Source organism: Rhineura floridana, chromosome 18 (genome assembly GCF_030035675.1).
Source record: "Rhineura floridana isolate rRhiFlo1 chromosome 18, rRhiFlo1.hap2, whole genome shotgun sequence".
Classification (NCBI taxonomy): domain Eukaryota; kingdom Metazoa; phylum Chordata; class Lepidosauria; order Squamata; family Rhineuridae; genus Rhineura; species Rhineura floridana.
In genome coordinates, this window is record NC_084497.1 from 10110497 (window position 1) to 10124428 (window position 13932).

The 13932-nt window shown below is 48.1% G+C and overlaps 1 protein-coding gene across 1 annotated transcript in view; it reads left to right on the forward strand.

The window, feature by feature from the left end:
• Positions 1–13932, forward strand: part of ELL (elongation factor for RNA polymerase II) — a 63190-nt gene that overhangs the window by 42453 nt on the left and 6805 nt on the right. Inside the window, exons 7-8 of the mRNA XM_061600749.1 lie at positions 6295–6394; positions 10982–11465. Coding sequence (XP_061456733.1) covers positions 6295–6394; positions 10982–11465 — 584 coding nt within the window. The remainder of the gene's footprint in view (positions 1–6294; positions 6395–10981; positions 11466–13932) is intronic.

Consider the following 13932-nt stretch of genomic DNA (forward strand, 5'->3'; position numbering starts at 1 on the left):
CCCAAGCTGTGTAGGGCTTTGTACACCAAAACTAGAACCTAGAATTTCAGTGGGTCTGTTCTGGGTAAAAGTTACTTGAATACAACCCAGAGTTTGAAAACGTAAGTCGGAGAGACTGGACGCATTAGAGGAGAGAGGCAGAAGCAACAAAGAGACAAGCAAGTTGGAGCGAAGTGGCAGACTTTCTAGGCAGCACTGAAGCAGGAGCGTTGCTGTTGCCCTCAGGTCCCAGTTCCCATAATGGGCATCTGGTTGGCCTCTGAGAACAGGATGCTGGACCAGGTGGGCCCCCTTTGCTCTGATCCAGCTCTGATGTTCTTGTGGACTCTCTTTGGCCTGGTCCAACTGCAGGGATCTTATGTACGACTTTTAAAAGGGGATTAAACAAATTCATAGGGGACGCTCAGTGGCTGCTATTTGCGATGGCTGTATATTACCTCTAATAATACGCCCGCATGCCAGATGGTGGGAATCACAGGTGGGGGAATATTGCTGTTGCACTCAGGTGCTGCTTGGGGCCTTCCCTTTGGGACATCAAACTGGCCCTTTGGCCTGATCAAAGTGGCCATCAGTGTGTTGGGCTTGCACCTGGGAGACTTAGCCATCAAGGGCGATGAGTGGCATTCAGCATGGCGGTTGCAAGGATCATCAGGGACGGGGCTGCTCTTTGGAGGGAAGGGTTGGATGAAAACGTGACAAATAAGGCTGTCCAGATGTAGCCACAAGGTGGGTCCAGGCAGAAAATTATTCTTGCTTTCATGGCTCTGCGGGAACACGGCCTCTCCCCCATCTTATAGCCAAGGTTTTGTGTGTGTGCGTTGTGATTCCGCAGCAGGCAGAACAAGTACAGAGTATGTTGGCATTAGGCAGGGCCGTAGCTCAGCAGTAGAACACCTGCTTCCCACGCCCCAGGGTTAATCCCCAGCATCTCAGGTATCCCTGGGAATGTTGTCAGTCTGAAGCCCTGGACAGCTGCTGCCGGTCAGTGTTGTCAGCACTGAGCTAGATGGAGCAATGGTCTGACTCGGTATACAGCAGTTTCTTATGGTCCTAAAATTCTTTAGGGGAGGAGTCAAGTTTCTAGTCCTTAAAGGCTGCAAAGGAATTTGGTGGGCAGCACCAGCTGCAAATCTCATTATTTAGAGGGGTGGCAAAGTAAGATTTCCAGCAGTTGGGGAGGGAGGGGAAGAACACTAGGAAGTTTGCGGATCTCCCCAAAAATAAGCAAAACGGAGGGGGACCATTAAAAATAGGGGGAATTCTGCCAGTTTAAGTTACTTAAACACAGGTCACAAACTCAGCTGTTCTTGATGCACAATATGGATTGCCTGGATGTCAGTTTTTTAAAAAGAGAACACAGGGCCTTGCTTGTATCCCTCCGTGCCTGTTTTGGCCCTCTTCTCCCTGCTCAGGCAGCCGCATCGTTCCCTGGGTCTATTTTTAGGTTGTTGCTCACCCAAATGCCAAAATATATCTACTAGGGCGGGGGGGGGAGACCTAACTGCTGCTCCTCAGGAGATTTAGATACAGGAACACACACACACACACACACTGTGGCCTATTTGCAACCTGTAATTTTCCATTCTAATTACAATTTGGCATCCAGGCTTTCCCTGTATGTATACCCCAGGTCCCCATCCTTTGCCAAAGAAAACTTGGCATTTTTCAGAGTCTCATTAAGCCAACGGCATCTCCGCTTTGAGCCAGCTGAACTTGCAGGTCGTGGAAACTGTTCAAAACAGGGGAGGGGTGTGTGCCGTGGGGGGGAGAGAGGGGGAGGTTTTTTTACCTTAGCCGGCTGGGTGGGCTGTGGAGCTGTAATGGAAATAAAGCTCACGTGAGAAAGAGGAGGGAAGCTGAGCCATTTCTTGCTTAACGGAGAGTGGAGAGGAGCCCCCCATGCAGTTAAACTCTCCTTTGCATGCATTCATTCCTGCAGCAAACAAGATCCCCTGCCCCCATTCCAAGGGATGAAATGCACTAAATACTTGAACCTTTTTTTTAAAACTGTGTGTGGGGGTAAATGGGCCAAACCCCCACAACCACCACTCAAGGCGGGGGTGAAGTGGAGCCGGTGAGGGGCGTGGCCTCAGTCACCCCCCAGGCCTGAGGTTCCCCACCCGTGCTCCACCCATCAAGACCCATTTATTTATTTGGAGCAGAGATTTCTGGCTTGCCCTTGCTTGTGCCTCTGTGCCACTCAGACCAGCTGACAGCTGTTTAAAATCAGCACTGTCAACAGTCAGTGCAAACTCGCGTTTGGTAGTCGCAGGCATGCAGGTTGGCAGATGGGGAGAGGGAACGCTCCATCTCTCCTCCACGGCGAGCAGCTACCGGGGCGTAGAGTCCCTTTGTCTTCTTCTGACACCTCCAGCAAGCTAGTAAATATTTCTGTAGGCTATTAACTATTTACAAAGCTGTTTTAAAAATACATAGGGAGATATGATAGCACTGTTCAAGTGCTTGAAAGGTTGCCACACAGAGGAGGGCCGGGATCTCTTCTCGATCATCCCAGAGTGCAGGACACGGAATAATGGGCTCAAGTCGCAGGAAGCCAGATTTCGACTGGACATCAGGAGAAACAGTTAGAATGGTACGACAATGGAACCAATTACCTAGAGAGGTAGTGGGCTCTCTGACACTGGAGGCCTTCAAGAGGCAGCTGGACAGGCACCTGTCGGGAATGCTTTGATTTGGATTCCTGCATTGCGCAGGGGATTGGACTTGAGGGCCTTATGGGCCCCTTCCAACTCTACTATTCTATGATTCTATGAATCAATGACCTCGGGAGGTGGTGGACTCTCCAGCACTGGAGGCATTCAAGGGGCAGCTGAGCAGGCACCTGCTGGGGATGCTTTAACTTGGATTCCTGCATTGAGCAGGGGGTTGGACTGGATGGCCTTATAGGCCCCTTCCAACTCTACGATTCTATGATTCTAACCCTACACGCAGGACCTGAGAGCAACGGCAACACTTTCTATGATTCTATACCATTTTTCGTTTGTGTTGGCTGCTGTTTGAAGCTATTTGCAGCAGCTGTTTCCTCTTCTCTTGCTTTTTGTGTTTCTTTCTTATTGCATCCTGCTGAATTATCAGTGCTCATGTGATGATGGTAGTGCCACAAAGCCTATTCAGCATGAGGGCAGTTACTTGCCTTTTTTGAAGATAGGAACAACATCAGCCCTCCTCCAGTCCTCTGGCGCTTCCCTGCCCTTGCTGTGAATGGGCCAGCACTTTTGTCCATATTTGTACCCCTTGCCACCAAAAAGAAAAATCCTCCCCTTTTCAGCTCATCCCTATCCTAGAGATGCACTCTTCAGGCCTTCCAAACCTGCAGCCTGTTGGGACTTCAAATGCACGGTTAGCTTAACTTGGACAGTCAAAGCCTTGTCCTGATGTTCAGGGCTGCTGTTGTGATCACAGGAAAACTAGTAGAAAGTATTGTTAAAGATAAAATAAGGAAGCAGATAGAAGAGCGAGCCTTGTTGAAGGAGAACCAGCATGGCTTCTGCAAAGATAAGTCCTGTCTCCCTAATCTGTTGAAGTTCATTGAGAACGTCAACAAGCATATAGATAGAGGTGATCCAGTTGACACACATGTACTTGGACTTTCAAAAGGTTTTTGATAAAGTACCTCACCAAAGACTCCTGAGTAAACTTCGTAGTCATGGAATAAGAGGAGAGGTCCTTTAGTGGATCAGGAATTGGTAAAATGGCAAATGCAGTTCAATGTAAACAAGTATGAAGTTATGCATATTGGAGAGGAAAAAATCTAAATTTCACATATACGCTCATGGGGTCTGAACTGGCCGTGACTGACCAGGAGAGAGACCTTTAGGGTCATAGTGGATAGCTCCATGAAGATGTCAACCCAGTGTGCAGCAGCTGTGTAAAAGGCAAATTTCGTGCTAGGGATCATTAGAAAAGAGAGTGGAAAAAACCTGCTGATATAATGCCATGTTATAAATCTATGGTGCGGCCGCATTTGGAATACTATGTACAGTTCTGGTCATCTACCTCAAAAAAAATATTGTAAATCATGAGGATGGAGCAACTCCCCTATGAGGAAAGGTTGCAGCATTTGGGGCTTTTTAGTTTAGAGAAAAGGTGAGTCAGAGGAGACATGATAGAAGTGTATAAAATTATGCATGGCATTGAGAAAGTGGATAGAGAAAAGTTCTTCTCCCTCTCTCATAACACTAGAACTCATGCACGTGCAATGAAGCTGAATGCTGGAAGATTCAGGACAGACAAAAGGAAGTACTTCTTTACTCAGTGCATGGTTAAACTATGGAATTTACTCCCACAAGAGGCTGTGATGGATTTAAAAGTGGATTAGACCAATTAATGGAGGAAAACATTGGCTACTGGCCATGATGGCTATGTTTGGCGTCCCGCATGCTTCTGAATGCCAAGTGCTGGAAACTGCAGCCTGGGGAAAGTGCTCTCGCGCTCAGATCCTGCTTGTGCGCTTCCCATGGGCATCTGGTTGGCCAATGTGAGAACAGGATGTGGGACCAGATGGGCCATTGGTCTGATCCAGCAGGCTCTTCTTACGTTCTTCCATAGAACCAGAGCGAAATCCAGATCTGAAATGTCTGGGTTGTATCCAGTGTTAGTTCTACTCGGAGTAGACCCATTGAAATTAACGAACCTGAGCTATTCATGTCCATTAACGGGTGTACACTGAGTATGACTAACATTGCATACAACCCTCTGTTGTCTCTGCCTAAACAAAGGTGCTTATCATGGGCTTAATGCCATTCATTCTTTTGCTTGTTGTTATGGTATCATTTGGATCTGAAGAATTGTTTAATATGTATGCTTTTACTGTTTCTTGTGATTCTATTGTATTTTATTCTCTGTTGTGCACCGCCCTGAGAGCCTTTTGGCTGTGGGCGGTATAGAAATCGAATAAAATAAAATAACATAAATAAATAAGAAGGTAGTGTTGAACTTTGACCAGGGTTCAGATATCCGTTCGGCTGCAGTACGGTTGCCACTGGGTGATACTGGGTCAGTTTGTGATCTTTCCTTTCAGTCTAACCTATCTCACAGGATTGATGTGAGGATGAAACGACATCATAACCCCATATGGGCTGGATAGAAATGTGCGGAATTAATGAAAGACAGAGGCTGAATGAGATGCAACCAGAACTAAACACCAATTATTTGTGTGTCTTAAAAAAAAACTATCTTATTAGAGGTTTTGTGATGTTAATGCTCTTCATATACTGGAAGGATGTCTCACAGAAGAAGGTAAAGACTTGTTTTCTGTTGCCCTTAGAGCGCAGGACTAAATCTATCTGGCTTAAATTACAGGATGGTAGATTTTGGCTGAACGTTAGGAGAAAACTAAAGTCAGCAGTAAGAATAGTTCAACTGTGCATGCATGTACTGGGAGGGGCCTTTGTCCATCCCTGGTCTCCAAACAGGGCTGGATAATGGGAGGGATGCTGGAGCTGTGGCTTCCTGACTGAGCAGTGGGTTGGGCTGCATGACGCATATCTAGACCCATGGCACAGGAAAAGGCCAGCGACACTATTCAATCTTACAGAACGATTTGACGTTTTTGTAAATGCAAGAACAAGAGAAGGTGAGGAGATAACGTGTACAGCATTCAGAGTTCCTTGTCTAGCGCTTTCATATGGCTTCATATGATTCCAGAATGTACCCAGTGGCTTCCAGCATTCTAGAGAGATTCTACCAAAGCTTAGATCAGCCTTTCTCCAGCACTGGTGCCCTCCATGCTGTTTGGGGCTGATGAGAGTTGCTAATCCAACCAGAGGCAGCCACGTGGGTGAAGGCTGCCTTCAAAACCATCGTGCATCTGCTCGAAATCCATCAATATTTGGATTTCCCCTTGGCTTTCTCCATTATAGCGGAATAAAGCCAAGATGAGTGGCACCTTCTTCCTAGCCTTTAGAGCCCCAGGTGCTGTTGACATTATTATTGATTCTTGCCCAGTGTAGCGCTTCGTAACTCATTCCGATAGCAAAAGGGTTTATGCTTGTGCAACAAAATGCCCCCCTCCCCCCCATACTCCTTTGTCTGTTCTAGGGGTTCCCCCAACCCTCTGGAGCAGCTTCAGGGAGGAGAGGGGGAGTCCAGTTGTTAAAGTGTGTATCCTTGTGCTAGCAGAACGAGTGTAATGGTATTATAATTATTATAATTATTATTGCATTTGCTAGTTAATTTATATAAACAGTCTCAGAATAGCTAAAAAATAAAAATATACTCATAGCTTACTTTGTTTGGTTTCCTCTTGTCCTTCCCCCCCCCCCCCGCCCTCAGGAAACACTGCCAGCCGCTGAACGCCAGCTGCCCCCCGGAGACCCCAGCTCCGAGTTCACCAAAAGACAATGCCAGCAACTCCTCCTCCTCGCCTCCCCAGGTAGGTGATGAGCCCTCAAGGCTCATGCAAGCACCACTCCCTGTTGTCGGTGGCAGGAGGGCGAGATCGGTGAGCTTTTCTCGTTCCAGAGGGCCACATTTTGGGTGGGAGGAAGCAATTTGTTTGCTCACTGTGACGTTTTGTATCTCAGGCTGGGAGGCCATGTAAATGCCCTGGCTGCAAGACACAGCCTGCGCAACTTACCCCATTTGGGCGAGCAGGAAATTCTTGGGTAAGAACCTCAGGAGAGCCTTGCAGCTGGATCCGGCCCAAGGGGGCCCAGCTAGTCCAGCATCCTGTTCTCATAGTGGCCAACCAGATGCCCCAAAGTGAAGCTCGCAAGCAGGATCTGAATTAACAGAAGTATAGTTTCCACATCGCGTGAAGTACTAGTTCCCCTCTATTCAGCACTGGTTAGGCCTCATCTTGAATGCTGCATCCAGTTCTGGTCTCCGCACTTCAAGAAGGATGCAGACAAACTGGAACAGGTTCAGAGGAGGGCAGCGAGGATGATCAGGGGACTGGAAACAAAGTCCTATGAAAGAACTGGGCATGTTTAGCATGGAGAAGAGAAGACCGAGGGGAGACATGATAGCCCTCTTCAAGTACATGAAAGGTGGTCACATAGAGGAGGGCCGGGATCTCTTCTCGATTGTCCCAGAGTGCAGGACACGGAATAATGGGCTCAGGAAGGAAGCCAGATTTCGACTGATCATCAGGAAAAACTTCCTAACTGTTAAAGCCATACGACAATGGAACCAATGACCTAGAGAGGTAGTGGGCTCTCCGACACTGGAGGCCTTCAAGAGGCAGCTGTACAGCCATCTGTTGGGAATGCTTTGATTTGGATTCCTGCATTGAGCAGGGGGTTGGACTGGATGGCCTTATAGGCCCCTTCCAACTCTACTATGAATCTATGAGTGCAAGAGCAACTCTCCCCACTTGTGATTCCCATCAACTGGCATTCAAACGCACAGAAGCCAAAACCTCTGATTCTTTAAGGAAGGTTTCTTACCCTGGCAAGTGTGCCATTGCCCTCTGGGAAAACCTTGTTCAATTTTTTTAAAATTCTGTTTAACATATTTTTATGCCCTCCCAAACGTAACAATAATAAAATCATTAAACGGCAGTTAGAATTAAAGTTGAAGAAATTGTGAAGGCAGTAGGCTAAATCCAGTTGAGTTCTACCCTGAGTAGTCCTGTTTAAATTGATCGGCCTAAGTTCATTAATTTCAGTGGGTCTACCCTGAGTAGGACTAACACTGGCTGCGCCCACAGGGCACAGTGACAGTAAAGTCTGGTGGTAGAACACGAGAAAAACCTTGTGGTTTTCACAGCTTGCTTAAACTCCTGAAGAGACAGGACCTGTTGAACTGCAGCTGATAGTCTTCTAGGGCCATGGGGGCAACTGCAGAATAGGCCCCCTATCTTGTTTCCACCCACCTGACCAATATGCCCTTGCCTCCAGGTGACATCCAGGGATGGTTCCCTTTGAAGCCCTGATTTTCAGGAGTTCAAAGTGGACCTGAAGGTGCCCTCCGATCTGCCTGGGACTGGAGCATACCTTCAAATGCTCGCCCTCACCAGTGATGTCAGCTGGTGGGCGTGGTTTGGGGAAAATGGCCTTTGGGGGCCAATTGTATCCTGGGGTGGGGCACGATTGGCCTGAAGGCTGGAGGTTCCCCAACGCTGCTTTACAAGATGTCTGAAGCTATTGAGGCTGCTGCTTTACATCTGGCCGAGAAAAGAGCATTCTACAGTAGAGGGACAAAAGCAGGAAATGCCTGTTTTGGGGGCACCATCCTTTCCTTTAGGGGACAGGTTATAGCTCAGTGGGAGAGCCTCCCTGGTTTGTGTGCCGGAAGGTCCTCACCCTTTTCAGAAAAAGGGATCAGGTAGCAGAGGATGGAAAGGCCTCTCTGACAAAACCTGGAAAAGCAGCTCCTGGTCTGAGCAAACAGGACTGGGCTAGATCAAGGGGTGGGGAACCTCCCTCTCCAGCCTTTGGGGCTGCCCCTATGCTCTGCCCCTCACTAGCCCTGCTCCGTGCCCCCCATGTGTCTTTGAGCTGTGATGATGCCTCTTGTTCACCTGGGTGGAGGTTGGGTGTGTGTAGAAACCTGACTTACACATGGCTGGAATGTAGCCTGCAGTAAAAAGACAAGAATTACATCCACTCTTCTCTCCACTTTTACTCCGGGCTCTACCTACCACTGGCACCCCGGCACTCAGAAGGCTTCCTGTGAGGGAATGCCACCCACGGGTTAAAAAAGGTTCCCCGCCTTTGGGCTGCAGCTTGTCTGACCCTGGCATGAGGTAGCTATATTTAAAAATAAAATAAAATGTCCAACGCAGCCTGCTTGCAACCTTAAAGCCAGTACGTTCTCCTGATGGTGGATGTTCGACCTGTTCTGGGTGGGGTTGCACTCCCCCTGAATGCTCAGATTCGTAGCTTGGGAGTTCTTTTAGATCCATCCCTGTCGCTGGAGGCTCAGATAGCCTCGGTGGCACGGTGTGCTTTTTACCAACTTCGGCTGGTGGCCCAGCTACGCCCCTATCTGGACAGAGAGAATCTCGCTACAGTAGTTCATGCGCTGGTAACCTCGAAATTAGATTACTGCAATGCGCTCTACGTGGGGCTGCCTTTGAAGACGGTTCGGAAACTGCAGCTTGTGCAGAATGCAGCGGCCAGATTGTTAACGGGGACCAGACGGTCCGACCATATAATAACACTGATTCTGGCCCGCTTGCATTGGCTGCCTATATGTTTCCGGGCCCAGTTCAAAGTGCGGGTTTTAACCTACAAAGCCTTACACGGCACAGGACCACAATACCTGTTGGAACGCCTCCCCCGATATGAAACTGCCCGTACACTACGCTCAACATCGAAGACCTCCTCCGAGTGCCTACTCATAGGGAAGCTCGGAGGGCGGCAACACGAAAGAGGGCTTTTTCAGTGGTGGCCCCCGAATTGTGGAACTCCCTCCCAGAGGAGATACGCCTGGCGCCAACGTTACTATCTTTTCGGCGCCAGGTTAAAACTTTCCTCTTCGCCCAGGCATTTTAATTATTTTAATCATGTTGTATTTACTGGAAGTGTTTTAATTCTTAATATTTTGTACTTTTAAATTGTGTTTTACATTGTATATGCTTATGTATTTCTAATGTTGTTCTTGTTCTTGTGAACCGCCCAGAGAGCTTCGGCTATGGGGCGGTCTATAAGTTTAATGAAATCAATCAATCAATCAATCAATCAATAAGAAATAAATTCACTGATGCCAAGTGTTAGCTGGTGGCATCTGGATCTGGGCTGTTGGGAGATGGCATTAAAAAAGGCAAGGTTTTCACAGGAGAGCCCTTTCTGCTAAAGTCAGTCAAAACTCTGTGTACAGCACTGATAAAATGTTGTTGTTGTTTATTAATTGTGGGCATCCTTTGAGAGAAGTCAGGATAAACATCTAACCAGTGTCCCAGCTATGGGACAAACTTGTTTGTTTGTTAGGAAGCCTTGGAATTTTATTTTTGACTTCTCAAGCTTCAGATACATTTAAGAATACAGGAAGCGCCCTTCAGCAGCTGGGTCAGGCCAAAAGGAGCCCAGTGGCCAACCAGGTGCCCCAATGGGAAAAGGCCCCAAAGCACGACCTGGGTGCGACAGCAACTCCCCCCACTTGTGATTCCTGGCAACTGGTATTCAGACATTTACTGCCCCCAACAGTAGAGGAAGAACAAAGCCATTGTGGCTAGTAGCTATCGATAGCTTTATCTTCCATGGATTTGTCTAATTTTCTTTTGAAGCCATCCACGTTGGTGGCCATCGCTGCTTCCTGCAGGGCTGTGGAGTCGGAGTCGGAAGCAATTTTGGGTGGATTCGGAGTCGGTAGAAAAGTACCGACTCTGGCTTCAAAATAAATTTTGATTGACAAATTTTTTAAAATATAAATTCATAATGTCAAAGAAGCTTCCCATGAAGTCAGCTGTAGTTGAGCATTTCACCATAACTCAAGACGGAAAACATTTTGTGTGTCAGTGTATGATGCAGGACCCAGATGAAGACAAATGCTGTGATGCCAAGATCAGCGCATATTCAAGCAGCGATAAAAATGCTCCTAGGAAAGCTTCCAATTTAAAAAGACATTTCCAGCCCTTTCCAGGGCTGTGGAGTTGGAAGCAATTTTGGGTGGAGTCGGAGTCGGACAGTAGAAAAATAGAGGAGTCGGAGTCGAAGGTTTGGCATACCGACTCCACAGCCCTGGCTTCCTGTGGGAGTGAATCCCATTGTTCAGCCGTTTGTTGAGTGAGCGTGTGCTTTTACTTTATTTATTTATTTATTTATTTAATTTGTATCCCGCCCTTCCTCCCAGCAGGAGCCCAGGGCGGCACACAAAAGCGCTAAGAACACTTTAAGACATCATAAAAACAGATCTTTGCAATACATTAAAACAAAACAGCGTTAAAAACATTTTTTTAAGAACAACTTTAAAAAAAGAGTTAAAAACATTAAAAAACACATTAAGCATTCTAACACAGACGCAGACTGTGCTTTTCATCTTTGAACATCTCTCGTTACCCTTTCTTTTGCCCCAGAAACGACCCCAACTCGTGGAGTTCACTGACCCGCTGTCCACCAAAAAGCCCCGCATCTCCCATTTTGCCCAAAGGACTTTCAACGGCAAGCTCGGCTGCGCCAACGGCAAGGAGGTCCCTTTCCTGCCAGCTTCCGAGTCGGTCAGCTCCAGCTCTCTCCTGCCGGCCCTGGAACTGCCGAGGCCTCACGATCCGCTCTCTGATGTCAGCAACGACCTGAGCCACGGCAGCAAAGACTGTGAGGGGCTGGATCCGGCTGGGAGGTTGGTGGCGACAGTGGCCGCTCCCCCCCTGCCAGCGACAGACTCTGCCCAGGAGAGCAAACGCCACTGTGGCGTGCACTCCAAGTCCAAGAAGAAGCTGAAGAAACACAAAGAGCGGGAAAGGAAAGGGGGGGACCAGCCAGCGGACGCCCGCCAGAAGCCAAACTGTGACATCAAGAAGAGAAGCTTGAAGACAGGCCCCTCCTCGCAGGATGTGGCAGGTGGGTGTGGCACTGCTGCCGGCGAAGTGTGTGGATTTAAGCAGCTTTAAATCTGCAAAAAGGATTTGCAAAAAGGCAGCTGGACAGCCATGTGTCGGGTATGCTTTGATTTGGATTCCTGCATTGTGCAGGGGGTTGGACTGGATGGCCTTAGAGGCCCCTTCCAACTCTACTATTCTATGATTCGGATTCTTGCATTGAGCAGGGGGTTGGACTTGATGGCCTTAGAGGCCCCTTCCAACTCTACTATTCTATGATTCGGATTCCTGCATTGAGCAGGGGGTTGGACTGGATGGCCTTAGAGGCCCCTTCCAACTCTACTATTCTATGATTCTATGATTTAGATTCCTGCATTGAGCAGGGGATGGACTGGATGGCCTTAGAGGCCCCTTCAAACTCTACTGTTCTATGATTCAGATTCCTGCGTTGAGCAGGGGGTTGGACTTGATGGCCTTAGAGGCCCCTTCCAACTCTACTATTCTGTGATTCTATGAAAAGGCGTTAGAGGGTGCATTCATTTATAAAAATACTTTTATACCAGAATTTCATTTGAAAAGTATTGAAGCAGCTTAAGCCATCGTATATACACAATAAAAGCCATGTAAAATGTGAAGCGGATCACCAGCTGCCTATTGCAGAAAGTGTTTTAGCTTAGTTGCCAGGATACACTTCGTGGCGTAGGAAAGCTTTCAGGAAACTCTTAAAGGCACCTGCCAAATCCTATTGGAAGAGCATTCCACAGGATTGGACCAGCGATGCTAAAGGTTTCGTTTCATGTCTGTGTCAAATGAGCCCCACTGACTCAGGGGGCAACCAGCAGTGCTCCTTCAGGGGATCTTGGTGATTGAGCTGGGTCCCTAAGGCACCCTGGACGGAAGTTTTTCAGGGCTTTTTAAATTAATACAAGGACCGTGAACCTGTCCCTGTCGTAGATGGACAGCCAGCACGGATGGGTTAGCAATGGTGTCACATGATGTCAGCTATTTGTCCGCCACATTCTGCACCACTGGAGCGTCCAGACTAGGCCTAAGGGCAGCCACATATTGGGGCTGGAGGTAGCTTTGTTTTTAGATGGACGTGTGTGTGAGTGTCTGTATTGCAGCAGACAGTGCCTTAAGAGGCATGTTCCTTCCTGGGGGGAGGGAAGGGGGCTGTTTTCTTTCTAAGCTTGTGCGTTCACTCTCCCAATCCCCAGCACATGGTTGGCTTACGAATGTGCCTGTGTGGCATCTCCCTGGGCGAGACGCAGAGATGGCCATTGTATTGGAGTCTACATAAAGCCAAGGTGTATAGATTCGTAGTGGTCCATCAGGGAAGTAAAGCCTCAAAGGGAAGATGCAGTCTGCCTCTGCATGCCAGATATTAGGGATGTTACGTAAAGACACCAGAAAAGCCCTGCAGTGCTGGATGAGGCCAGAGGGGGCCCACCTTGTCCAGCCTCCAGTCCTCACAGTGGCCAGCCAGACGCCCATTATGGGAAACCTTCAAGCAGGACCTGAGCGCAACAGCAACTTGTGACGCCCTTCCCTGGCTCTCCCTGTCAGGTTCCTACCTGCTCGTGGTTACTGCCTGTCACTAGGCACCACCAGGGACTCCACCAGTCCGGACTGTCCTTTTTTATGGTTTCCCTCTCCGCTCTAGCACAGATCTCAACAGATCCCCCTGCTAGGCAGCACCACCAGTCACGTCCTATAACCAGTATTCCTAGAGACTCTGCCTGAGTCTCCCTCAATTAGGTTACCTCTGTGACTGCGTGCTTAAGCTGTCCCAATCCCTTTGATTTACTCAGACTGCTTATAATTCTGGTTTGCTCTGAATACTTGTGGTGTTATATTCTTCCCTTCACCCGCTGCCACCATTTGCCACTTTTCAGCCTTGGTTATTTACCTCACCCTCCCTTCTGGTCTGTGAAACCCCAGCCAAGGATCAGGCCTCTGGTAAACCAAATAAGTATTTTATTATATAACAGAGATAACAAGATTTCTTTAAAAGGCACTTAAGCATATGGTTACATCTATTCCTGAGGTACTGGTCTTAGTATTAATCCGAACTCCACCCTCTCCTCACATCCACCAACTCTCCTCACATCCACCAACTCTCCACACAATCTCCTCTCAAAACCCACCAAAACAACCCTCTCAAGTCCACCAACGTCCACCTCACATCCACACCACATCCACCCAGATTTACCTGTCATTCTTCCTTTTATACTGTCAGCCATTTTAAACATTCAGCCAATCATCCAGCATTCTACTGCCCATTCACTCCCCCTTCCTCTTTCACTCCACTTACCATGTATCTTCTAAACAAACAGCACTTACCCTATTTACACTAATACAGGATCATCACACAACTCCCCCCCCCACTTGCAATAGTTAGCAACTGGCATTCAGAGGCGTGGAGGTGGAGCTTGGCCACTGTGGCTAGTAGCCATTGATAGCCTCATCTTCCTCCATGCATTTGCCTG